Raw genomic sequence first — 25,859 nt, forward strand, 5'->3', positions numbered from 1 at the left:
CTATCGATGATTCAAATGGCTCAGCAAGGGGCCCAGCAATCACTTCCCTAGCTTCCTACAGAGTTCAGGGGTACACCTGATCAGGTCCTGGGGATTTATCCACTTGTATGCATTTTAAGACATCCAGCACTTCCTCCACTGTAATATGGACATTTTCCAAGATGTCACCATCTATTTCCCCACATTTTATGTATTACATGTCCTTCTCCACAGGAAATACTCATGACTTGCTCTCAAGGATTTGAACTTGTATCGCATACTTCTCATTATCCTTAAGTTGTCTACGATTGCAATACCCGCTATTCCTTCTGCTGTCTCCTGCCATTCAGCCATCTTGTCCTTATAACCTATGATTCTGTGTTAAAGCTCTTCACTTCACTGTTCTTTTAATAAGACTTTCATTAAAACACATTCCCTGACTAAGAGTTGGTCACCTCCCTGAATCATGTCTCAGTATTCATTTTTTTTCATATGCCCCTGTAAATCAACTTCAGACTTTCATACATTAAAACAGTGTACTACTAAATGAAAGCAATTGCTGTGTATCAGTTTGTCACCTTATTTCATTTCTACCCAGCCTACTTTAGCAATTTCTCCTCTCTCACATTTTCTGAACAGTTATTATCTCTTCACATGAATCTCCCACTTCATTAATGCATTTTAAAAATACAATATTGGCATGAAATATTTAAGTAATATCATTTATATTGTAAATACATTTGAATATAGTCCTAGCTCACAGTTATTTCTTTACAAGCAATTCATTTGATAAACACTTGTTGAAGAACTCCATAAAACAGAAATGTAAACACCGTTTAGGCCTGCTACAAAAATAAACTGGAGATCATGAGTTTCACCATGATCAAAGTTCAACTAAATTAGTAAAGAACACATTTGGAGATTCATTTAAAAAATGCATGCAAACAATTTCTTCTCCCAGATTACATTACACAATCAATTCTGCCAAGATATTGGCAGCAGAATTACACATCTTCAAGTTTAATATTGCAAAGAGTTAGGATATAAATTGATACATTTTGCAAAGTCAATTTGAAAAACTATGAACAATATTCAATACTCTATGTTAATAATATTCAATTGAAAGAGAAAATACTGTACAAAAATCTGAGAAATTATCATCCATCATACCATGTAAACAAATACATTGGGATTCTTTTTTAAGAGTACATTTATTTAGCTTTTTCTTTGCTTCAGCATCTCCAAGTACAGTTGGAGAGACTTCTGAATGGAATCTTTACTGATGAAATTAACAAAATTTTGTATGTCTGATTCTCTGTTGGTTAGAAGTCGATCGAGTGTTGGTTTCCTCATCATGGATTTGGTAATTTGTCGAGCATGATCTGTGAAATAAATGACAAAGAAGGCATGGCAGTGCCACTTGAGACAAAACTTTACTGCTGTGATAAAAGTGCATAATATTCTGTAGTCATTTAGGAATTTGAAATTTTGAAGGAGGGGTAAATATATGTATGGTTTCAGTTTTGTGAAATTTACCTTTAAAAAGAGAAGTTTATTTGGAAATGCAAATAAAATGCACAATTTCCAAGCAATCATATGACTTAGGTAAACTGCCTAGCAAGTAATTAGTTGATGGAGTGTTTACAATGCTCAGTTTTGTGATAGATGGGAAAAACAAAATCAGGGGCCACTAGTAGATTGAAAAGAATCAAACAACGGTTCAGAAGAACAGCCTCATATCAGAATGGCAAATGAGTTTGAAAAAATGAGCCCAGAAATCTTTAAGCCATCCAAAATGGAAAGACTGAGTTAAGTAAGAATTTGAAGAGTTAATATAGGAAGGATACATCACTGTGATTGAGCACTCCAAGGGCATTGCCAGGAAAAGAGCTGAATTTCTCTTTTTCTTAACGATGTTAAGATCTCTCTAAGCTATGTTATGTAGTTTATTTGTGCTATGAAATAAACTGGTGTTCTGTGTTAAAGAAGATTGTAAACCTGGTATGAATATGTTCAGTGACTAAGTACCATGGTAACCAAACCGCAAAAATAAAATTTATGATCTATCAAGCTAGATTTTTGTCTGGAATCTGCTTTGTTCAGTGTTGCCACCAATTGGGATCATAACACTGTAATGATTTAGTTATTTCTTCCACAGTAATAAAAATTCTGAATTGAAGACTAGACATTTACAATTTCAGTTTGCTAGGTCATGTGAAGGCATCTATTAAAATTTCTTTCATAATTGTATTCAATCAGTACGTTCAGTGAACTGATCCCATGTTAAGCACACAATCAATCCCTTGAAGAATGAGTTTATCTTGCAATCAAAGGTTACAAAGTCGTACACAAAACAATTTTGTTATGAACAAACATCATACAGCCAAAAGACTTGCAAAAATGAAATAGATATGCTGACTCATCGAAGTACCAATTCATGATGGAATTTAAAACTTGGCATGTTGCTAAGTTGCTGATCCAAGCTGCACAACTACAAAGTGACAACAAGGGCTAAGTTTACTTATTTATTTGCCACGAAAAATACATCTTATATAGGAGGAACAAGTTTCAAATGCTGGACATTTGAAAGATTCCCTCACGGTGAAGAGGAATAATTTATATGAAATACACCTAAGTTTGTTACTATATAGCATAATTCAATTTTATGGAGTTGCTAAGTGCACTCACCGCATTTTAAGCAGAAATTACTGGTTGCTTCTACGTAAATATTTAGGGTTTAGTTTTATGCAGGAACAACAAAATGTTTCACAAAAGGATTAATCAGAACTTTTATTCATTTTACAACTTTCAAATTGAAAAAACCTTACCTGGAATAGCCAGCCATTCTGACATTACACTCAAAGCGTGTGTCATAATTTTATCTTGTGCTACCAGTTGATCGACAAGTCCAATTTTCAAGGCATTTGAAGCACTATACATGAGACCAAGCTGGAGAGAATGCTCTGTGGCCCTTCTTCCAATGACATTAATCATGGAATCCTTGAACCTTTAAGGATGAAATAAAAAAGCTACAACTTCAGACCAACAAACGAAAATAAAAGTTCAGCTTAAGTATGGTACACATCAATCATGTCCACTTTGTTTGAAAATATGGTGTACTTTTTCTCCCACAACCTATTCACCCTTTCTGTTCTCCCCAACCCACCCTATTTTTCCTCCATTCATCTCAAACACAACTTTAAGGAAAGGACTGGAAATTTAAACCGAGAGGGCTTTTCAATACCAGACAAGTAGAACTAGATTTTAAAAATGGGATCCAAAAACTGAAAGACAAAAGTACTAGTAAAGCAAATTGTCAAATCACAAATCTGGTCAAATTCTGCTATTTCCTTGACCTGAAAATTTTCTGGGGCAAAGAAGAGAAAGAGTCTATTCTGGTTCATCATAGTTTTCATAGTATCAGAACTGAAGCATTTTTACATTCTACAACTAAATTAAATTCAATACATGTTATTTGTTTTATCTAGATTAAACTTTCTAAAGGTGGTCTCAATCATGAACCTTTCCTTTCAGAGGTGTGAACTTGCACTCTTTCAAAATTGCCTCACTAGCCCATGTTCACTTGTTTCACAGGGAGACTCTCAGCCTTCAACTCTTCCCAATTCATCTTCACCTTCCAATTTCTCTCAGTTTAAATACTCGCCCATTCTGTGCGGATCTCAAACTGTCACATTCTATCACCAATCCCTGCCAGTTCAGAGAGACACACTCCTCCAATTCACAAGCATATTATTGTCTAACTGACCCCAGTATGGAGTCACTCAGCTCTTGTATGTCCCCAACATAGAATAACTTTCCTCTTGCAAATTTATGAAGTTTCAGATGTAGTCAATCCCAGCTTACAAGCACTTAACTTCTAACACTCCATAAAATCTCTCTTCAAATCACCTAGGGGCACTCACCCGATTTAAGACTTTCCTCTCAGTTATCCAGTCACTCTTCCTGTTCAACCTTGCAACTGGCCCCACATCCATACAGTTCTGCATAATATTTTACCTCTTAATCTTCAGCCTTGAATGTCACTCGTATCTGAATTAAGAACTCTTTATACTGATATCAGCTTCTGTACTGCAAGTGAGAATTGCTATTTGCAACTGAATCTTGTCCCAGAATAAAACAGTAATAATCGAGGTACTTTTCACACTAGCTGTAAGGACAGTGAATGGAGAGCTGCAATTTCCTGACCAGATCACTTGGGGCAGCAAATCAGCTGCTATGACTGAAACTCACCAGCAACTGATGTGCTGCCCTTATGATTAAAAATTGCATGAATTGTGTATACTTTACAGTGCCAGAGAAACGAATGAAGTCTGTGCCAGATGAGCAACCGTACATAAAGAAAGAAAAATGCAGATTCATAATTAATGAGGAGAGACAAACTTAAGAGAAGAGGAGAAAGTACTGTAAGACGTACCCACACAAATTGGAGATGACATGATAAAGAATCAGAGAAACATAGTTGATTACAATTAAAGTTTCAGTGAAAGATGAACACGCAGTTATGAAGAGAAACAACATTTTGACTTTTTCCATTACAAATGAACTAATGCAAATAAAGTTCAATTGATAAATTTGAGAGGACCTACCAGAATGGTGCAACAATTCCAAGTTTGGTTTCATTTAGCCCTATTGCATACTTTGGATTATCTGCCATAATTCGGTAGTCACATGCTAATGCCATGAGGCATCCACCAGCAGGGCTGGATCCCTATGATAATAATGGGAATAACAAATTTCAAGAGATGGATAGAAATCAATAGCTCTACTGTGCTATTATAACAGTATCATATTTAACTGTACTTTTCTCCAAAACAAAAATAGGCGATTTTGGAAAACATTGCCCAATACACCATAAGTGACTGATTGGACCTGACAGATTACAGGGTAAAGGACAGGACATTTGTGTTAGTTTTAAATCCTTTATTTTAAAAACAGGAAGCTATGCTTGCATTAGATAAAGTTAATAGGTGGCTTGCACTTACTATTAGTTTACTAAGCTTTCATACCCAGACTGTATATAAAACAGTATTCTTTTCATCTTTCTGCTATCACAGGGTCAAAGCACACCACCAGAAATATTTGATTCATTGGTCAGCTTTATAATCTGGCAAACATAATATGGTAATTTCAATGGTGAACCAGGAAGCAATGTAATAAGAAATACAAAGTTACTGAGAAGCGCAGCAGGTCTGATATCATCTGTGGTAAAGCAAGAGTTAATGTTTTGAGTCCAGTTAAGATTCTTTTTCAGAATGGTAATACAATGGTAACAGATTTGCCTGGTTTCTTCCAACATACTTTTGTGCAGATTACGAAGAATGACTGCTTCGGAACTAGTTGCTCCCTTTGTTGCTGCTAGATTGATATAGGTTTAAGTGTCATAAATGTTATCTGGAAACAATAGGGATACAGAATGCTGTGGGTTAAACAAAGGCCAGCAACCTTAGCTGACTTCTTTCAGTCTAGAATCTTTTTTTTGGCCCTCATTTACCAATAGTTCAATTTTAAATATTTTTCCTGTAATAATTAATGAAACCCACATGACAAGAGTGAAAGATCTGCTGAGTTAACAGCAATAACTTGTATCTAAATAGTATCTGTATTATAGTAAAATATCCTAATACACTTTACAGGAGTGCTATCAGGTCAGAACTGCCAGCTTGTTATAGAAAAAAGTGAAATTGGTCAAACAACTTTAAGGAACAACTTCAACAAGAAATGGGTGAAGCAGATGAGAAGCTTTAGGATAGAATTTCAGACCTGGATGACTAAAAGCACAATTGCAAATATTGGAGAAAAGGCATAGACGCACAAGAGAAAAGAATCAGTCAGCTTCACAAGGTTACGAAGGAGAGATCATATCTAGAGAGAGAGAGAGAGAGAGAGAGAGAGAGAGAGAGAGAGAGAGAGAGAGAGACAGCTCCAGCGAGTATACAGTTTGAGGAATTTGGAGACGATGTGGGAATTTGGTTGGGAAGAGATGAGGTGCATTTTGCTGGATTTTTTTAGGCTCATAATTTGTAAGGTTTTTTTCAGAAACAGGTTAAATTGATGCCCAAGATCAAGCACAGAAGCCTGATATTGCAAGTAAACCTCAAGTTCATTGGTTAGTGATAGTCAATTAATAACTAACAATTTACTTTCAGATTGAAATCCTTCCCTATTTACTTTCAGATTGAAAGTAGGGATTGAAAGTAAATAGGGAAATATTTACAGGCTACAAACTAAAAGACCAGTATAATTAAAAAAAAAATCAAGTTAAGAACTAAGTAATTAAAATAGAGATGCTGGGCCAGGTGATGTGGGAGCTGCTAGGCCCCCATTCTAGTTCACATATTTAGCAAGTGTTGTTTGTTTGAGGAACTCGAGCTCAGAGTTGATGAGCTGGAGTCTCAGCTTTGAACATTACCACATCAGGGAGAGGAAAAAGTTATGTGGACGGTGTGTTGCAGGAAGCAGTCACATCCTTTAGATTAATAAACGTAAATTCAGTCAGTAGTCAGGGACAGGATGGTGTAACTCTCACTGAGGCAAGTAGAGGGATCTAGGAGATGGTGCTGAAGGAGCCTCAGCCCCGAGCTTATTGAGCCAGTTTGAGATTATTGCTACCTGCATGGACGAGAGTGGGGGCAGTAGGGAGAAACAGTAAACTGACCATAGCACCATAGTTCAAAGAATCATTCAAGGGGGGAGAAAAAAAGAGAAATGTAATTGTAAGTGGGGATTGTGTAGTTTGGGGAATAATCACTGTTCTCTGTGGCCAGGATGAAGAGTCCTGAAGGTGGTGTTGCCTGCCTGGTGCCTGGGTTCAGGACATCAGAAGAACTTGGAATAGGAGGGGAAGATCCAATTGTCATGGACCACATAGATACCAACAATACAGGTAGAAAGAGGAAAATGGTTCTGCTGAAGGAATATGAGCAGCTAAGTGCTGAATTGAAAAGCAGAACCAAAAAGGTGGTAATCTCTGCATTACTATCTGAGCCATGAGCAAGTTGGCATAGAGTCAAGATTAACAAAATAAACAATTGGCTCAAACATTGGTGTGGCAGAAAGGAGTTCAAATTCATGGGATGTTGGCACTATCACTGGGGAAGGAGTTATTCCAATGAGACAGACTCCACCTGAATCATGCTGGGACAACTGCCCTGACAAATGGCAGAACTAGGGCTATAGAATAATGTACGAGAAGATGTTTCCATTAGTAGGAGAGACTAGGACCAGAGGGCACAGACTCATAATGAAGGGATGACCCTTTATAACTAAGATAAGGGGGATGTTCTTCAGCCACAGGATGGTTAATCTGTGGAACTCATTGCCACAGACGGCTGTGGAGACCAAGTCATTGAGTCCATTTAAAACACAGATAGATGGGTCCTTGATTGGGAAGGGGATAAAGAGTTACAGTGACAAGGCAGGAGAATGGGTTCAGAAACCTGTCTACAATGATTGAATGGTGGAGCAGATTCAATGGGTCAAATTCTGATAGCTTATGATAATCATGAGGAAGGTTGAGATCTTGCAGGTTCATAAGAAGGTATAGATATAGTGAGATGAGACCACCTAGCAAAAGTAACAAAACTTGTTGGAAAAGCTCAGCAGGTCTGGCAGCAGTGGAGAGAGTAACAGAGTTAATGTTTTGAGTCCAATATGACTTCAGAACTAAACACTGCTGCACAGACAAGGAAGCAAATTGAATAATAAGGATGAAAATGTTAAAATCAAACTATTAGGGGATTGGGACACAATGTGGGATTAGGAGCCAAAGCAGTTTGGCAAGGAAAGAGGTGTCGGATAAAGGCAACCTAGTATGAATTAGGATACAGGCTGCAGCATTTAGGATGAGCTAAAAATAATCGAGAGCAGAAGAAAAGCTGATGAGAAGGGAATGGAAATATTAAGAATCTGCAGATAACAACTATGAATGCCAATTTAAACAGCTAATAGGTAGAGGCTGAGATGGAGATGACGACTATTTCAGAAATGGATATAGGCTTCTGTTACCTTATTTATTCCCATTAATATCTTGAAAACTGAGATTAAAAACCCCTTAGTTTCTAGATATCAGAAAAAAACAACTCCCCTTTGCGTTCTTTCCCTCTGTAGCCCAACTTCTGGATTCCAGGTATTATTCTGGTATATCTATAATGCTCTTCCTCCAAAGCTAATACATTCGTCCTAAGTGTGCTGTCCAGAATTATTCATACTGTCAGACATGTAAAACATGCATGCATCTCACAGCTGAAGTATAATTTCTATCCTTTTGTATTCTAGCAGTCCAGTTTTAAAAATCACCATTCCATTGGCCTTTGAAAATTTTTTTTGCGTATACTTGTTCATGATATTTTAATGATATACACACCTGGACTTTCTGGGTTATTAGAAAGCAAAGTCCAGGAGCAAGTAGTACCTGAAGCTATGAACATTTGAGTTCAGTAAAAGACTGTGGCCAGGGAGAGAAATGGAATCAATGGTTAGAGAACAAGGTTTTTGTGGGGCCTTGGTCTAAAGTCAACGGTTTTGCTCTTCCCAATGTTTAATTGAAGGAAAGTGAGGCCCTTTCAGAAGTGGATGCAGGATAAACAGTCTGACAATGCCCAGGCAGTTGAAGGACAGGGTGAGCGGGGGAGAAAGAGTTTTCACTGTCAGGGTTCATATGGAATATGACATTCTATCTTCAGGTGACTTTGCCAAAGGGTAACCTACAGATGAAGAATAGAAGAAATCCAAAAGATAAAGTTTTGAATAGCTCCAGACCAAGTTTCACATTCAGGTTCTTGACTGCACATGAGAATTCTGTAATTGCATGGTCCTTGAATTTGATTTTGCTTGACCCTACTTTAGAAGGTCTGATTTATAAGGGTCCTGAGCTGAGTCACAGTAAGGTGCTACAATGTAATTTTGTTTCGAGGGTTCATTGCTCCAGAGATGATAATGCGTTCATGGTAAGAAAAGGCATTGCTGAAGGCGCTCAGGATTTTGTTTTCACATTAAATTGACGATACGCCCATGTGAGTACCAGGTCATAGAAAATTGTCATCACAGAGTCCTAAGTTCATTTCACAAGTTATCTCCACAAATTTGAAAACATTGCTGAATTCACTGCTTCTTCAAAAACCTTTGATTTTCTAAATTTATTTGGATATTATTTTGAACTGAATGTAAATTAGTATTTTTCAATGTTCTACTTCTATTGTTTTTTAAAAAAAAGTTATTTACATAAACACAATCTCAGCTGTAGCAAACAATCACTGAGAAAAAAATGCAAGTTACAAAGACAAATTTGTTACTTACATTGATTGCAGCTATTGTCACCATATTGGAGCCATACAACTTCAACCACATTTCCTGAACAGCTCTCCAGAACTCCCCAGAATGCTCTGGTGTCTTCCCATACATCTCATTGATATCCAACCCAGCAGAAAAGATCTTAGGATTAGACTAAAATTAAAGAATTATGATTATACTTTTTTCCAAACCAAAAAAACATATTGGAAATAAGTTAAGGTACAGAAACAAATACTACATTTACACATTTCCTCACAATGTATGACAAAAAGATTCCTAAACAATCCTGTAAAATATAATCCATGCAGGCACATCAGTAACAAACACATACTGATTGTCAAGGTCAGTTTATAATTCAGTTTGTCATGATTACAAGGACAGTAATGAGGGCAGATAGTTGATTGTATTAGAGATACCAACCATACTAGTCTACTGCACAGAAGTCATGCTGTAATATTTTGGCTGCTCACTTTCACCAGTAACGTCAGAATACTCACATTAAAGTACAAGAATTATTACAAACTTTAATTCCAAACTGTACTAAGCGACTGAAAGATCCTATCATTTTTAATGTGCTCACTTTCTCATAGTTGTTTTCAAAATGGATTAATGGCTTGGCCTTGGGGACACAGCACATAATACCTAAAGTTTGCAGGTGGTGCAAAGTTCAAATGTAGTAAACAACGAGGACTGCAAGAGAATTCAAGCACATGGACTGGTGAGGAGAGACAAATGAACAAATTAAATATATTTCCAAGAATATGAGGCAGTACATGCAACAAATCTTTCAAAACTGCAGGACCACTGCTTTTAATACAATGTACAAAAAAAAGTAAAAAGGGAAAAGCCAGCACAGATTTGTTAAGACCAAATTGTGTTAACTGACTTGGAGATTTTTGAAGAAGTAATAGAGGGGTTCAATTAGAATAATGCTGTTAATCAGTTGTAGACTTCCAAAAGGCATTTAATAAACTACCGCATAATAGATTGATGAGTAAAGTTAGAACACATAGAATAACAGGAACAGTAGCAACATGGACACAACACTGCATGAGTGACAGGAAACGGACAGTTATAATTAATATATCTCAGATTGGAGCAAGGGTTATTATCAAGATTGTCAGGGACCAGTGATAAGAGCGCAGTGCTTATTGAAATATTCACATTTCTTAGTCCTTATTGTACAAGTCACAATTTTAAAATGCGTGGATGTTTCAAAACTAGGAAATATTGTGAATCACGATAGAGGTAACCTACAATTGCAAAAGGGCATAGACATCAGTGCAATGAACAAACAAATGGCAAATGAAATTTAATACAGAGAAGTGTGGAATTATTCATTTTAGTAGGAAAAATGAAGAGAGACAATATAAAACAAAGGCTACAAATCTAAAGGGGTTACAAGAACAGAAGGATATGGGTATATATGGGTGCTATTCATTGAAGATGGCAGGATAGGTTGAGAGTATGGATAATAAAGCTGACAGTCTCCTAGGTTTTATTATTAGCAACATAAAAGCACAACAGTGAGGACTTGGGTTAACATATTCAGAAATTTGTTCAGCCTCAACTGGAGTATTGTATTCAGTTCGGAGCACAAAACCTCAGGAAGTCTCTGAAGGGAGTTCAGAGTTTGCCGCAAAGATTCACAAAAGTGGCTGCAGGAATGAGGAATTACAATAGTAGATCGATTTGAGAATTTGCTCAAGTTTAAAGTGGATTTGATAGAGGCATCCAAAATCATGAGGAGTCTGGACTGAGTAGATACGAAACAAATTGTTCCCATTGCATGAAAGGATCAAGATCAAGAGAATATGGGTCAGAAGGACTTGGCAAAAGAAGCAATGAGGACACAAAGAAAACATTTTCCATGCATGGAGTGATTAAGGAAGGCTCAATTGAGGTAATCAGGAGGGATTTGGATTATTGTCCGAAAATGAAGAATGTGTAGAGCTATATGGGGAAGATGGGAGAGTTGCTCTAGGCAAATTGCTGCTTTGGAAAGCTGGCACAGTCAGCTGGAGTTTAATGGCCTCCTTCTGTGTTGTAACCATTCTGTGAAAGGCAAGGGAGTAGTGCTAAACTTTTCTAAAGCACTAGTTAAGCCTGTTAGGGTTTAGGGTAAGCCTTTAGCCAGATAATACAAGAGGTACACAAGAGAATTATTACAATAATCCCAGTATTTAGAGATTTATGTTCAGCAGAGACCCCAGAGAAGATTTGATAGGAAATTTGATAGAGGTTGTCAAAATCAGAAATAGTTTTTACACAGAAAATGATGAGAAAGTGTTTCCAGGAGCAGAAGAGTAGGGAAGTAGAGGTAAATGATGATTTAAGGAGACTGGCAAAAGAACATGAGGAAACATTGATTTTCACATATGTTTATACTATTGAGATATGGAATGCACTGCCTGAAAGGATGATGGAAGTAGATTCATAGTAACATTCAAACAAGAACTGGATAAATCCATGTGGGATAAAAGAAAATTAAAGGCTGGGGGGGAAGAGGAGGGAAGTACACTAACTGGATAGTGCGAACAAAGAGATGGCATGTGCAAAATAGGTTGAACAGCCTGCTGTATGGCAACTGTAATTTAAAAAAAAAATCAAACGGTCATACATACAGAAGTGAGAACTACACCCCGACATTCTCTGTCCATTTCAAGTTTCTCCATATTAATGGCAAATTCAGTGAGGAATTCCAGGCTTAGACTGTTAACTGGAGGTTTCTTCATCTGAATCACTGCAACTCCTAAACACAAGTGAATAAAAGGTTTTGCTGATGAATGCATTAAAAAGGCTATTAGTTCTTATATATAGGAAAAAAACAGCCCGTGGAGTAATACTATTTCAATACAAAAAGGTCACAAGTTGATGGCAAACAGATAAAAGGAATACTAGAAATACAAGAGGGTTATCTCAAGAGGGTTGGAATATAAAAGCAGAGATGTACTACTAAGACTTTATAAAGCTCTGGTTAGGCCCCATTTGGAGTACTGTGTCCAGTTTTGGTCCCCACACCTCAGGAAGGACATACTGGCACTGGAACGTGTCCAGCGGAGATTCACACGGATGATCCCTGGAATGACAGGTCTAGCATATGAGGAACGGCTGAGGATACTGGGATTGTATTCGTTGGAGTTTAGAAGATTAAGGGGAGATCTAATAGAGACGTACAAAATAATACATGGCTTTGAAAAGGTGGATGCTAGAAAATTGTTTCTGTTAGGCGAGGAGACTAGGACCCGTGGACACAGCCTTAGAATTAGAGGGGGTCATTTCAGAACGGAAATGCGGAGACATTTCTTCAGCCAGAGAGTGGTGGGCCTGTGGAATTCATTGCCACGGAGTGCAGTGGAAGCCGGGACGCTAAATGTCTTCAAGGCCGAGATTGATAGGTTCTTGTTGTCTAGAGGAATTAAGGGCTACGGGGAGAACGCTGGCAAGTGGAGCTGAAATGCGCATCAGCCATGATTGAATGGCGGAGTGGACTCGATGGGCCGAATGGCCTTACTTCCACTCCTATGTCTTATGGTCTTATGGTCTTACAGAATAATTTTGGTCAGAGGGATGGAACATTTGCACATCAGGTTATTAATATTCATAAGTGTTTTGCTGATAATTGCCCAATATAGCTCTAATTGTTCGGAACATAGGAATTAGTACTGGCATGAAGTAATCCAGCTCTTCAAGTCTGCTCCACCATTTAACATGAACATGACTGATCTTATCCTGGTCTTAATTCCACTTTCCTGCCTGCTTCCCATAGCTCCCTTTATCTTGCTTTCCATCAGAAACATATTTATTCCTTTCTTGAATCTGTTGATTGATTCTGCCTCCACTGCACTCTAGGGCAGTGAGTTCCACAGATTCACAACCCTCGGAGAGAGGTCATTTCTTCTCACCTTTTCTACCTCATTTATCTATATCCTCTCACTCTATATCTGTATCCTCTTGTTTGAGACTGTCCCATAAGGGGGGACATTTGCTCAGCATCCACCTTATCAATCCCTGTTAGCATTTTATATACCTCAATCCGATCACCACACCGCGCACACCCCCCACCCCAATTCTTCTGAACTCCAATGACTACAAGCACAAGCTATGCAATAGCTCCTTGTATGACAGCCCTTTCATCCCAGATATCAACCTTGTGAACCTTCTCTGAACGGCCTCTAATGCCACCACATCCTTCCTCAAGTAAGGAGACCAAAACTGGACACAATACTCCAAATGTGGTCTCACCAATGCCTTATATAATTGTAACAACACTTAGAGTCATACAGCAGAGAAACAGACTCTTTGGCCCAACCAGTCCTTGATGAATATAATCCCAAATTAAACTAGTCTCACCTGCCTGCTTCTTTACTTTTATAATCCAGACCTTTTATAATAGATTCCAGGATTCCATTTATCGTTATTATATGCTGCACTTGCATACCTACTTTCCACAATTCATGCACAAAGACACCCCAGATCCCTCTGCACTGATGTACTTTGAACCTGCTTCCCATTTAAATAATAATTTGACGTTTTATTTTTATAGCCAAAAATGGACAATCTCACATTTATTCACATTAAACTCCATCTGTCAGATTCTGGCCCATTCTTCTAGCCTATCAATATCCACCTGTAAACTCCATCTCATCATCACAGTCTGATTTTCCACTTATTTTAGTATCACTCTCAAATTTTACTGGGATACACTGTCCTTCCTTGCAGATTATTTATACAGATTGTAAACAGTTGAAGTCTGAGAACGAAACTCTGCAGCACCCCACTAGTTACAGTTCACCATCCAGAGAAGGACACATTTACCCCGAACCTCTGCTTTCTGTCAGTCAGCCAATCCTCTATCCAAGCCAATACTCTTACCTTTAACCACCTGGGATCTAACCTTCTGAATCAGTCTTTTATGCTGCACCTTGTCAGCTGCCTTCTTGAAGTCGAGATCAACCACCTGCAATGGATCCCCCTTATCCACCTTGCTGATTACATCCTCAAAGAACTCCAGAAATCTTGTCAAGCATGTCTTGCCCTTCATGAAACCATGGTGACACTGGTGAATTGAGCTTTGCTTTTCTAAGTGTTCAGTTGTCCCCTCCTTTATGACTGACTCCAGCAGTCAAACGAACTAACTATAGTTTCCCACTTTTTGCCCATCTCCTTTTTTAAAATAGCATGTTTCCAATCTTTTAATGCTTTTCCAGAACCCAAGGACTTTTGGAAATATCATAACTAATGTATCCATGGTTTTTGTTGCAACCTCCTTTAATACTTAAGTGTGCAGGCCATCAGACCTCAGGGATTTATCTGCCTTTAATTCCATCAGTTTACTTAATAACTTTGTTCAAGTTATCATTCCTCTATAGTAACTGAAAATTTGGGGAAGGAATTATCTTCCGCTCTGAAAATAGAGACAAAATATTGGTTCAGTGCATCTGCCATTTGAGTTTTCCATTACTCTCTCACCATTTTCATCCTCTAAAAAGCCAACTTTACTTTCACTATTCTCTTCCTTTTTATATTTATAGAAGCTTTTGTGCTTATGTTTTCTGCAGGTTTTCTTTCATAGTTCATCTAAGCTCTTTTATTTTTGTTTTTATTAACACTTTAATGATGTTAAAAGTTCTCCCAATTCTTCAGAACCTTTGCATTATGATATGTCCTAGCTTTTGTCTTGACTTCCTTGTTAAGCAATGGATGATTTTGCACCTTTTTAAGATTCCTCTTCCTTTCAGGATTATACTTTAATTGAGAGATATTTAGTATCTCCCCAAGCATTTGTCACTGTTCTTCAACTGTCTGCCCATTAATATTTTTCCTCAGGCCAACTCCTTCCTCAAACCTGCATAATTACCTTTGTCCAACACAAACTCTCGTAAGTGACAGCTTTCCCTCTTGAAACTCTAGCATGTTATGGTCACTCCTTCTAAGAGCATCTTTAATTAAAAGGCCATTTAGCAATCCTTCGCGTTACATAATATCAAATTTAAAGTAACCAGACTTCTAGTGGCTCCACGTCGGTTTCCAAGAGATCAATTGTGTTAGGGGATTCTGTAGTCCGAGGTACAGACAGACCTCTGTGGCCAGCAGAGAAAAAGCAGAATGGTGTGTTTTTTACCCTGGTGCCAGGATCAAGGATGTCTCAGAGAGGGTGCAGAATGTTCTCACGGGGGAGAGGGGCCAGCAGGAGGTCATTGTCCACATTGGAATCAATGACATAGAAAGGGAAAAGGTTGAGATTCTGAAGGGAAATGAGAGAGAGTTAGGCAGAAATTTTAAAAAAAAGAGGTCCTCAAGGGTAGTATTATCTGGATTACTTCCAGTGCTATGAGCTAGTGAGGGTAGGAATAGGAGGATAAGAGCAGTTGAATGCATGACTGAGGAGCTGATGTATGGGAGAAGGATCCACATTTTTGGATCATTGAAATCTCTTTTGGGGTAGAAGTGACCTGTAAAAGAAGGACGGATTGCACCTAAATTGGAAGGAGACTGGCAGAGAAATTTGCTAGAACTGCTTGGGAGGATATAAACTAGTAAGGTGGGGGGGTGGGCTGCAGGGAGATAGTGAGGAAAGAGATTGATCTGAGATGGGTACAGCTGAGAACAGAAGTGAGTCAAACAGCTAGGGCAGGCAGGGACAAATTAGGTAAAAACAAGGACTGCAGATGCTGGAAACCAGTGTCTAGATTAGAGTGGTGCTGGAAAAGCACAGCAGTTCAGGCAGCATCCGAGGAGCAGTAAAATGACATTTCAGGCAAAAGCCCTTCATCAGGAATACAGGCAGAGTGCCTGAAGGGTGGAGAGATAAATGAGAGGAGGGTAGGGGTGAGGAGAAAGTAGCAGAGAGTACAATATGTGAGTGGGGGAGGGAATGAAGGTGATAGGTCGGGGGGGGGGGGGGAAGGTGGAGTGGATAGGTGGAAAAGAAGATAGGCAGGTAGGACAAGTCATGGGGATAGTGCTGAGCTAGAAGTTTGGAACTAGGGTGAGGTGGGGGAGGGGGAAATGAAGAAACTGCTGAAGTCCGCATTGATGCCCTAATAAATTAAAATGCATTTATTTCAGTGCAAGGGGCCTAACAGGGAAGGCAGCTGAACTCAGGGCATGGTTAGGAACATGGGACTGGGATATCATAGCAATCACAGAAACATGGCTCAGGGATGGACAGGACTGGCAGCTTAATGTTCCATGATACAAATGCTACAGGAAGGATAGAAAGGGAGGCAAGAGAGGAGGGGGAGTGGCATTTTTGAATAGCGATAGCATTACAGCTCTGCTGAGGGAGGATATTCCCAGAAATACATCCAGGGAAGTAATTTGGGTGGAACTGAGAAATAAGAAAGGGATGATCACCTTATTGGGATTGTAATATAGACCCCCCCCAATAGTCAGAGGGAAATCGAGAAACATATTTGTAAGGAAATCTCAGTTATCTGTAAGAATAATAGGATGGTTATGGTCGGGGATTTTAACTTTCCAAACATAGACTGGGACTGCCATAGTGTTAAAGGTTTAGATGGAGAGGAATTTCTTAAGTGTGTCCAAGACAATTTTCTGATTCAGTATGTGGATGTACCTACTAGAGAAGGTGCAAAACTTGGCCTACTCTTGGGAAATAAGGCAGGGCAGGTGACTGAGGTGTCAGTGGGGGAGCACTTTGGGGCCGCCAACCATAATTCGTTTTAAAATAGTGATGGAAAAGGATAGATCTAAAAGTTGAAGTTCTAAATTGGAGAAAGGCCAATTTTGATGGCATTAGGCAAGACCTTTCGAAAGATGATTGGAGGCAGATGTTCGCAGGTAAAGGGATGGCTGGAAAATGGGAAGCCTTCAGAAATGAGATAACAAGAATCCAGAGAAAGTACATTCCTTGCAGGGTGAAAGGGAAGGCTGTTAGGTCTAGGGAAAGCTGGATGACTAAAGAAATTGAAGGTTTCGTTAAGAAAAATAAGGAAGCATATGTTAGGTATAGACAGGATAGATCGTGTGAATCCTTAGAAGAGTATAAAGGAAGTAGGAGTATACTTACGAGGGAAATCAGGAGGGCAAAACGGGGACATGAGATAGCTTTGGCAAATAAAATTAAGGAGAATCCAAAGGGTTTTTATATATTAAGGACAAAAGGGTAACTAGGGAGAGAATAGGGCCCCTCAAAGATCAGCAAGGTGGCCTTTTGTGGAGCCACAGAAAATGGGGAGATACTAAATGAATAATTTGCATCAGTATTTACTGTGAAAAAGGATATGGAAGATGTAGACTGTAGGGAAATTTTGTTGCAAAATGTCCAGATTACAGAGGAGGAAGTGCTGAATGTCATGAAACGGTTAAAGGTGGATAAATCCCCAGGACCTGATCAGGTGAACCTGAGAACTCTGTGGGAAGCTAGAGAAGTGATTGCTCAGCCTCTTGCTGAGATATTTGTATCATTGATAGTCACAGGTGAGGTGCCGGAAGACTGGAGGTTGGCAAACGTAGTGCCACTGTTTAAGAAGGGCGGTAAAGACAAGCCAGGGAACTATAGACCGGTAAGCCTGACCTCAGTGGTGGGCAAGTTGTTGGAGGGAATCCTAAGGAACAGGACGTACATGTACTTGGAAAGTACTATATTTACTATTATTTACTATAAACCGACTGACTCCCACAGCCACCTAGACTACACCTCCTCCCACTCTGCCCCCTGTAAAAACGCCATCCCATATTCCTAATTCCTTCGTCTCTGCCGCATCTGCTCCCAGGAGGACCAGTTCCAATAACGAACAACCCAGATGGCCTCCTTCTTCAAAGACTGCAATTTCCCCCCAGACATGGTCGACGATGCTCTCCATCGCATCTCCTCCACTTCCCGCTCCTCCACCCTTGAGCCCCGCCCCTCCAATCACCACCAAGACAGAACCCCACTGGTCCTCACCTACCACCCCACCAACCTCCATATACATGTATCATCCGTCTTCATTTCCACCACCTCCAAACGGACCCCGCCACCAGGGATATATTTCTCTCCCCTCCCCTATCAGTGTTCCGAAAAGACCACTCCCTCCATGACTCTCTCACCCCCCACCAACCAACCTCCAGTCCCAGCACCTTCCCCTGCAACCGCAAGAAATGCAAAACTTGCGCCCACACCTCCCCCCTTACTTCCCTCCAAGGGATCCTTCCATATCCGCCACAAATTCACCTGCACCTCCACACACATCATTTACTGCATCTGCTGCACCTGATGTGGCCTCCTCTATATTGGGGAGACAGGCCGCCTACTTGTGGAACATTTCAGAGAACACCTCTGGGACACCCAGACCAACCAACCCAACCACCCCATGGCTCAACAATTCAACTCCCCTTCCCACTCCACCAAGAACATGCAGGTCCTTGGACTCCTCCATCGCCAGACCGTAGCAACACAACAGCTGGAGGAAGAGCGCCTCATCTTCCGCCTAGGAACCCTCCAACCACAAGGGATGAACTCAGATTTCTCCAGTTTCCTCATTTCCCCTCCCCCCACCTTGTCTCAGTCCCAACCCTCAAACTCAGCACCGCCTTCCTAACCTGCAATTTTCTTCCTGACCTCTCCGCCCACACCCCCACTCCTATCACCCTCACCTTAACCTCCTTCCACCTATCGCATTCCCAACACCCCTCCCCCAAGTCCCTCCTCCCTACCTTTTATCTTAGCCTGCTGGGCACACTTTCCTCATTCCTGAAGGGCTCATGCCCGAAACGTCGATTCTCCTGCTCCTTGGATGCTGCCTGACCTGCTGCGCTTTTCCAGTAACACATTTTCAGCCATGTACTTGGAAAGGCAAGGACTGATTCGGGATAGTCAACATGGCTTTGTGCATGGGAAATCATGTCTCAAACTTGATTGAGTTTTTTGAAGAGGTAACAAAGAAGATTGATGAGGGCAGTGCAGTAGATGTGATCTATATGGACTTCAGTAAGGCGTTTGACAAGATTCCCCACGGGAGATGGATTAGCAAGGTTAGATCTCATGGAATACAGGGAGAACTAGCCATTTGGATACAGAACTGGCTCAAAGGTAGAAGACAAAGGGTGGTGGTGGAGGGTTGTTTTTCAGACTGGAGGCCTGTGACCAGTGGAGTGCCACAAGTATCGGTGTTGGACCCTCTACTTTTTGTCATTTATATAAATGATTTGGATGCGAGCATAAGCGGTACAGTTAGTAAGTTTGCAGATGTCACCAAAATTGGAGGTGTAGTGGACAGCGAAGAGGGTTACCTCAGATTACAACAGGATCTGGACCAGATGGGCCAATGGGCTGAGAAGTGGCAGATGGTGTTTAATTCAGATAAATGTGAGGTGCTGCATTTTGGGTCTTAGCAGGACTTATACACTTAATGGTAAGGTCCTAGGGAGGGTTGCTGAACAAAGACATCTTGGAGTGCAGGTTCGTAGCTCCTTGAAAGTGGATTCACAGGTAGATAGGATAATGAAGAAGGCGTTTGGTATGCTTTCCTTTATTGGTCAGAGTATTGAGTACAGGAGTTAGGAGGTCATGTTGTGGCTGTACAGGACATTGGTTAGGCCACTGTTGGAATATTGCGTGCAATTTTGGTCTCATTCTTATCGGAAAGATGTTGTGAAACTTGAAAGGGTTCAGAAAAGATTTACAAGGATGTTGCCAGGGTTGGAGGATTTCAGCTACAGGGAGAGGCTGGGGCTGTTTTCTCTGGAGCGTCGGAGGCTGAGGGGTGACCTTATAGAGGTTTACAAAATTATGAGGGGTATGGATAGGATAAATAGACAAAGTCTTTTCTCTGGGGACGGGGAGTCCAGAACTAGAGGGCATAGGTTTAGGGTGAGAGGGGAAAGATATAAAAGAGACCTAAGGGGCAACTTTTTCATGCAGAGGGTGGCATGTGTATGGAATGAGCTGCCAAAGGATGTGGCGGAGGCTGATACAATTGCAACATTTAAGAGGCATTTGGATGGGTATATGAATAGGAAAGGGTTGGAGGGATATGGGCCGGATGCTGGCAGGTGGGACTAGATTGGATTGGGATATCTGGTCAGCATGGACAGGTTGGACCAAAGGGTCTGTTTCCATGCTGTACATCTCTATGACATGTTGTTCTAAGAAACAATCCCTCATACACTCTCTGAACCTTTCTTCAAGGCTATCCTTGCCAAGTTGATTAATCCAGACAATATGCATGTTCAAATCACCCATAATTCCTTTGTGATCTTCTCACAAGGCCTCATTATTTCCTGGGTCATACAATGCCCTACTTTGGAAGTACTCTTCGGGGACCTGTAAATTACTCCTACCAAGAGGTTTCTTCCCTTCGGTTTTATTTCCACCCGGACTGATTCAACATTTTGGTCCCTAATGCCAAAATAATTTCTTAATATAGCCTTGATGTTATCTTTAATCACTAAAGCAACTTCACCTCCTGCACCTTCTTCTCTACTCCTTTTGGAATATTGAGTACCTTTGGACATTTAACTCCCAGTCCTGATCTTCCTGTAACCACATCTCAGTAATCCCCACCAGGCTGTCCCCATTTGTCTCTATTTGTGCCATCAGCTCATCAACTTTATTCTAAAGTATATAGGTGATTTGGAGTTGGGTACCACGTGTAGTGTGTCAAAATTTGCAGGTGACACTTAGATGAGGGGCACAGCAAAATGTGCAGAGGAGTGTAAAACTTTGCAGAGGAACATAGTTTAAGTGAGTGGGCAAAGGTTTGGCAGATGGAATACAATATTCACAAATGCAAAGTTATCCATTTCGGAAGGAGAAACAGTGAAAAGGACTAACTCGTGAATGGTAAAATGTTGCAGAATGCTGCGATGCAGAGGGACCTGGGTGTCCTTATGCATGAATCTCAGAAGGTTGGTTTACAGGTACAACAGGTAATTGGGAAGGCAAATGGAATTTTGTCCTTCTTTGCTACAGGGATTGAGTTTAAAAGCAGAGAGGTCATGTTGCATCTGGACAGGTTGCTAATGAGGCCAAACCTGGAGTACTGGAATTTAGAAGAATGAGGGGGGATCTTCTAGAAACATTAAGTTATGAAGGGAATAGATAAGGTAGATGTAGAGAGGATGTTTCCACTGGCAGATGAAACTAGGACAAGAAGGAATAACCTCAGAATTGGGGAAGCAGATTTAGGACTGAATTGAGAAGGAACTTCTTAACCCAGAGAGTCGTAAATCTATGGAATTCCCTGCCCAGTGAAATAGTTGACGCTACTTCAGTAAATATCCTTAAAGCTAAGACTGATTTTTTTTGAACAATGAAGGAATTAAGAGTTACAGTGAGAGCACAGGTAAGTGGAGCTGAATCCACGAGAATGAGTCTCAGCATGCTCCTGCCCCACTGAACTCATCTCTACCTACCTCGACACTGTCCTATCCCCCCACACCTGCACCCACACCTCCTCCCTCACCTCTATCCAAGGCCCTAAAGGAGCCTTCCACATCCAAAGTTTTACCTGCACATCCATCAATATCATTTATTGTATTCGTTGCTCCCGATGCGGTCTCCTTTACACTGGGGAGACTGGGCACCTCCTAGCAGAGCGCTTTAGGGAACATCTCTGGGACACCCGCACCAATCAACCACACCGCCCCGTGGCCCAACATTTCAACTCCCCTTCCGACTCTGTCGAGGACATGGAGGTCCTGGGCCTCCTTCACCGCCGCTCCCTCACCACCAGACGCCTGGAGGAAGAACGCCTCATCTTCCGCCTCGGAACACTTCAACCCCAGGGCATCAATGTGGACTTCAACAGTTTCCTCATTTCCCCTTTCCCCACCACATCCTAGTTCCAAACTTCCAGCTCAGCACCCACCCACCCCATGACTTGTCCTACCTGCCTATCTTCTTTTCTACCTATCCACTCCACCCTCCCCCTCCCCCACTCACCCATTGTACTCTACGCTACTCTCTCCCCACCCCCACCCTCCTCTAGCTTATCTCTCCACCCTTCAGGCTCACTACCTTTATTCCTGATGAAGGGCTTTTACCCAAAACGTCGATTTCGAAGCTCCTTGGATGCTGCCTGAACTGCTGTGCTCTTCTAGCACCACTAATCCAGAATCTGGTTTCCAGCATCTGCAGTCATTGTTTTTACCAGCTTGAATCCACAAGAAGATCAGCCATGATCCTACTGAATGGTGGAGCAGGCTCAAAAGGGCCATTTGGCCTACTCCTGCTCCTAGTCCTTATATTCAAAATACTGCATACATTTTGGTACAAGGTTTTAAAAATTCTACTGATTTGCCCTTCTCTTTTAATATTTTACTGTGCACTACACTTTCACACTCTCCATCTTTATTTATTGATTACACTGACCCTCATACCAGGAGAGGATACCCTTCTAGCTGAGTCCATCCATCAATCACTTGATGCAGAGGAATGGAATTTACAGAATATGAGCAATAGGCAGAATGTGTAGGATTTCACTGTGAAAATGTCTTCATGAATTTTGACAATGGTGATGTTAAGAGACTGACTGCTTTTCCACTGTCAATTTTCCCATCAGCCTAGCTCATGATTCCAAGGATTCTGTCAGGTTTTCTGCCAGTTGGGAGTTGGATGTTAGCTGAGTAGAGCAAGAGTTTCAAAGGTCCACATTGAAGGTTACACACTAAACTTCTGGAGGATTAGCTTCATCTGAAGATAACAATATTGGGGCAAGATGATTAAATGATATTGGTCAACTACTATTGGAAGCACCTAAACCAGTGCTCCTTTTATCACATGAAACTGCATTCAGCACTGTTTTTTTCTGAGAACTTTCCATTTTTCTGGAAAGAGGGCTAACATCACCTGAGGGATAGTTGAGGCAGCAACACAGCTGCCTCCAAGTCAGATGCTTGGAGGAAGAATATTTCCTCTGGTTCTCCAGATGCCTCTTCTGTGAGCTCGTAGAAGGGGGTTGGGACGAAGACTCTGAACTCCACATTCAAGCAACAGTGATGTTCTGGAGAGAGGAATAAGCTACACTTGCATTAAAGCTGTCGAGTCAGAAAGAACATTTGTCTTTCCTCTTGTTTGGGAGCCGAGGATTTGAGGTACATTCATGGCCTTTTGCCAACCAAAACAAACTTGGACATCCAGCTGTTCATGGTTGACTGCTTTGTCAAAGTAGGATTTTAAATAGGCAGAGGAAGTTGGAAGATTGCTACAAAAAGTCAAACGAATTGTCCCTTAAAAATTGTTAGATGGGTGACATTCATTCAGAATTCTGTTGTATAAATTTGAAAATTGAACAAATGTGAAAAAAACTCATGTATTTGCAATCAGTGTTCCCCCTTGAATTTTCCAATAATTAGGATACTAAATCTTCACAAGCCTCCATTCAGTTAGGGTCTCAGCTTGGTCTTCTGCCACATTTCATTTCAACAGAACACATTATTCACCTTGGATTTGAATGTGAACTTTGTTATTACCCGGACATGTAGCATTCCTGACAGCATAATAGACACAACTTTCTGCAAAGGAAGCCAATTCACTGGGACTTGATCAACCCAATGATCTTGCTCCTATTAGAACACAAGGGTGGGGTGCACTTTTCTTTCCAACACTTGCCTCAAAAGAATAAAGCTGAACTTTACAGAAAAGATCATTCAGCCTGATTTTCCAAGAGCCTGTTTCAGAAGGCCTATTCCATGATGGAAAGAGTTTGAACTTTACTCAGTGACATGCTGCTAAGGTCAATGTAACTACATACGACAGAAATATAGCTATCGTTCTACACTGAAAATAAATTATACAATTAATGCTTTAATCAAACAACTAACTGAATATCATGTACCATTCATTAGCTCTCCTAAATCACAACACACATGAACTTTTGAAATTACCTGTATTGTTGTCAAGTTCCACTGTCATGTTCTTATTTGAGAAAGGTCTTCCTTGGTATGATGATTTGCATGGCAACTGGCACAAAATCCTTGTTGATTTATACTGTAAACTTTTAATGCCATGAAGCGATAAGTTTCCTAAAAGACAAAAACAAGGTACAGCTACCAAATGCTCAGGGAACGACAGCATCTGGTGTGAACAGGTTTTCACTTATTAGGTAACATCAAACGTTTACAACTCTTTTAAAGTTGAAATCTTAAGATATTTCATTACAGTAGCATGTCAACAACACCAACTTCCCAATAAGAACATAAAATAAACTGGTCAAAAGAACAGCAAGAAATGAGGAGTGTAAAGGTACACCAAATAACAAGCCCACAAAGTAGATACTTTGAAGCAGATCAACAATAAACTGAAAAAGAGCAATCAAAAGTAGAATTTGAAGGGTGGGCTGCACCAAGGGTGGACGAAGTCCAAAACATTCAAACTAATTGGCCCCCATTGCAAAAGTGACAATTAGATCACATGTCAGAGTTGAGGTTAATTAAAGATATAGGATGATGGAAATCTCAGAGCATGTTATTTTATGAAAAACAAATCCAAATTAAAAAGGGAAATAATGTAACCTGGATTCCATATAAAGGTGTTACAACCAGTTTCTGTGCTGTGCATTGAGCGCTAATTGAGCTTGTGGCTAAAGTAAATTTTGTTAATACCAGTTTAGATTTCAGTAGTTTTTGTTACAGGTCTGTTTATCAATTTAGTGTATACAGTAAAAATGTATGAACAACTGGGTATGTATTAAAGTTGATACAATCTGCAACAAATGAGTCACAGAAACTATTATATAGCGGATGGCAATTAGTGCATCATTATTGATACTTTATTACTCATGCTGTTAATATACATCAATTACTTGGCAACTAATCAAGGTAAAAGTATAAAACTTAACAAGGACACCAAGTTGGACTTTTGCATGGAGATTGCAAACAGTCAAGAGCACACCAAGTCAATGGCAAAGTGCCTGAATATGATTGAGAAACAAATAAAATTCAGTGGTGACAAATGTAAACTTTACCCCGGGGCAGACAGTGCAGAAAGGACAAAAAAGCCCACAGACTAAAAAGCATAGATTTACAGAGATACTGAAATCACTTGCAGCAGATAATGCAAACACTTAAGTGGGTATAGTTAGTGACCAGGGAGCTCTGTGTTGTCCAGCAGATTGCAGGGTACAGCAACAATCAGGTACTGAGCAAGGACTGCTACCGGGCCACCAACTGAACTGGAATAAACCCCTAAATCTGGCTTCACGACAACGAGCTCCACAGCGGCGAATTGTAAGATCTCAGTGTCACAGACACAGACCTGAACTAACCAAACGCAGCCCGTTCAGCAGCACCGCCATTGTCCACCGGAATCCAGCAACCGGAAACGCGCAGCCACATCCTGCACCACCCGCTGGCCTGTCTCGGTATTGCAGCTTGGGGGCCCTCCACTGGCAGGAGAAAGTGAGGACTGCAGATGCTGGAGATCAGAGTAGAGGGCTGTATGACTCTAAGACTAACACTTAAGAACTTGTGATTTGGGGTGTGCAGTGGAGCATTAGCAACTAGGAGCCAGTGGAGGGCTGAAAATGTGTTGCTGGAAAAGCGCAGCAGGTCAGGCAGCATCCTGTTCCTTGGATGGAAGTTTGGAATTAGGGTGAGGTGGGGACAGGGGAAATGAGGAAACT

General features: G+C 40.5%; 1 protein-coding gene across 1 annotated transcript; it reads right to left on the bottom strand.

Annotated features, from left to right (window-relative positions):
* Nucleotides 1-687: 687 nt before the first annotated feature.
* On the bottom strand, nucleotides 688-25,571 carry eci1 (enoyl-CoA delta isomerase 1). The gene is made up of 7 exons (XM_072559608.1): nucleotides 25,493-25,571; nucleotides 24,124-24,261; nucleotides 11,913-12,040; nucleotides 9,295-9,441; nucleotides 4,587-4,708; nucleotides 2,808-2,986; nucleotides 688-1,361 (listed from the first exon to the last, which is right to left on the bottom strand). Exons 1-7 carry the CDS (start codon nucleotides 25,530-25,532, stop codon nucleotides 1,195-1,197), a joined length of 921 nt encoding a protein of 306 aa, XP_072415709.1. The 5' UTR covers nucleotides 25,533-25,571; the 3' UTR covers nucleotides 688-1,194.
* Nucleotides 25,572-25,859: the final 288 nt, after the last annotated feature.

Source organism: Chiloscyllium punctatum, chromosome 40 (genome assembly GCF_047496795.1).
Source record: "Chiloscyllium punctatum isolate Juve2018m chromosome 40, sChiPun1.3, whole genome shotgun sequence".
NCBI classification, from domain to species: domain Eukaryota; kingdom Metazoa; phylum Chordata; class Chondrichthyes; order Orectolobiformes; family Hemiscylliidae; genus Chiloscyllium; species Chiloscyllium punctatum.

Excerpts from the sequence above, each read along its gene's own strand:
- eci1 (XM_072559608.1), bottom strand. The coding sequence starts at position 25,532 with ATGGCGGTGCTGCTGAACGGGCTGCGTTTGGTTAGTTCAG. Across the intron at positions 9,442-11,912 it reads GGGGTGTAGTTCTCACTTCT|TCTAATCCTAAGATCTTTTC; the intron begins GTATGTATGACC and ends CTTTAATTTTAG. Across the intron at positions 2,987-4,586 it reads GGAATTGTTGCACCATTCTG|GTTCAAGGATTCCATGATTA; the intron begins GTAGGTCCTCTC and ends TCATCCTTAAAG.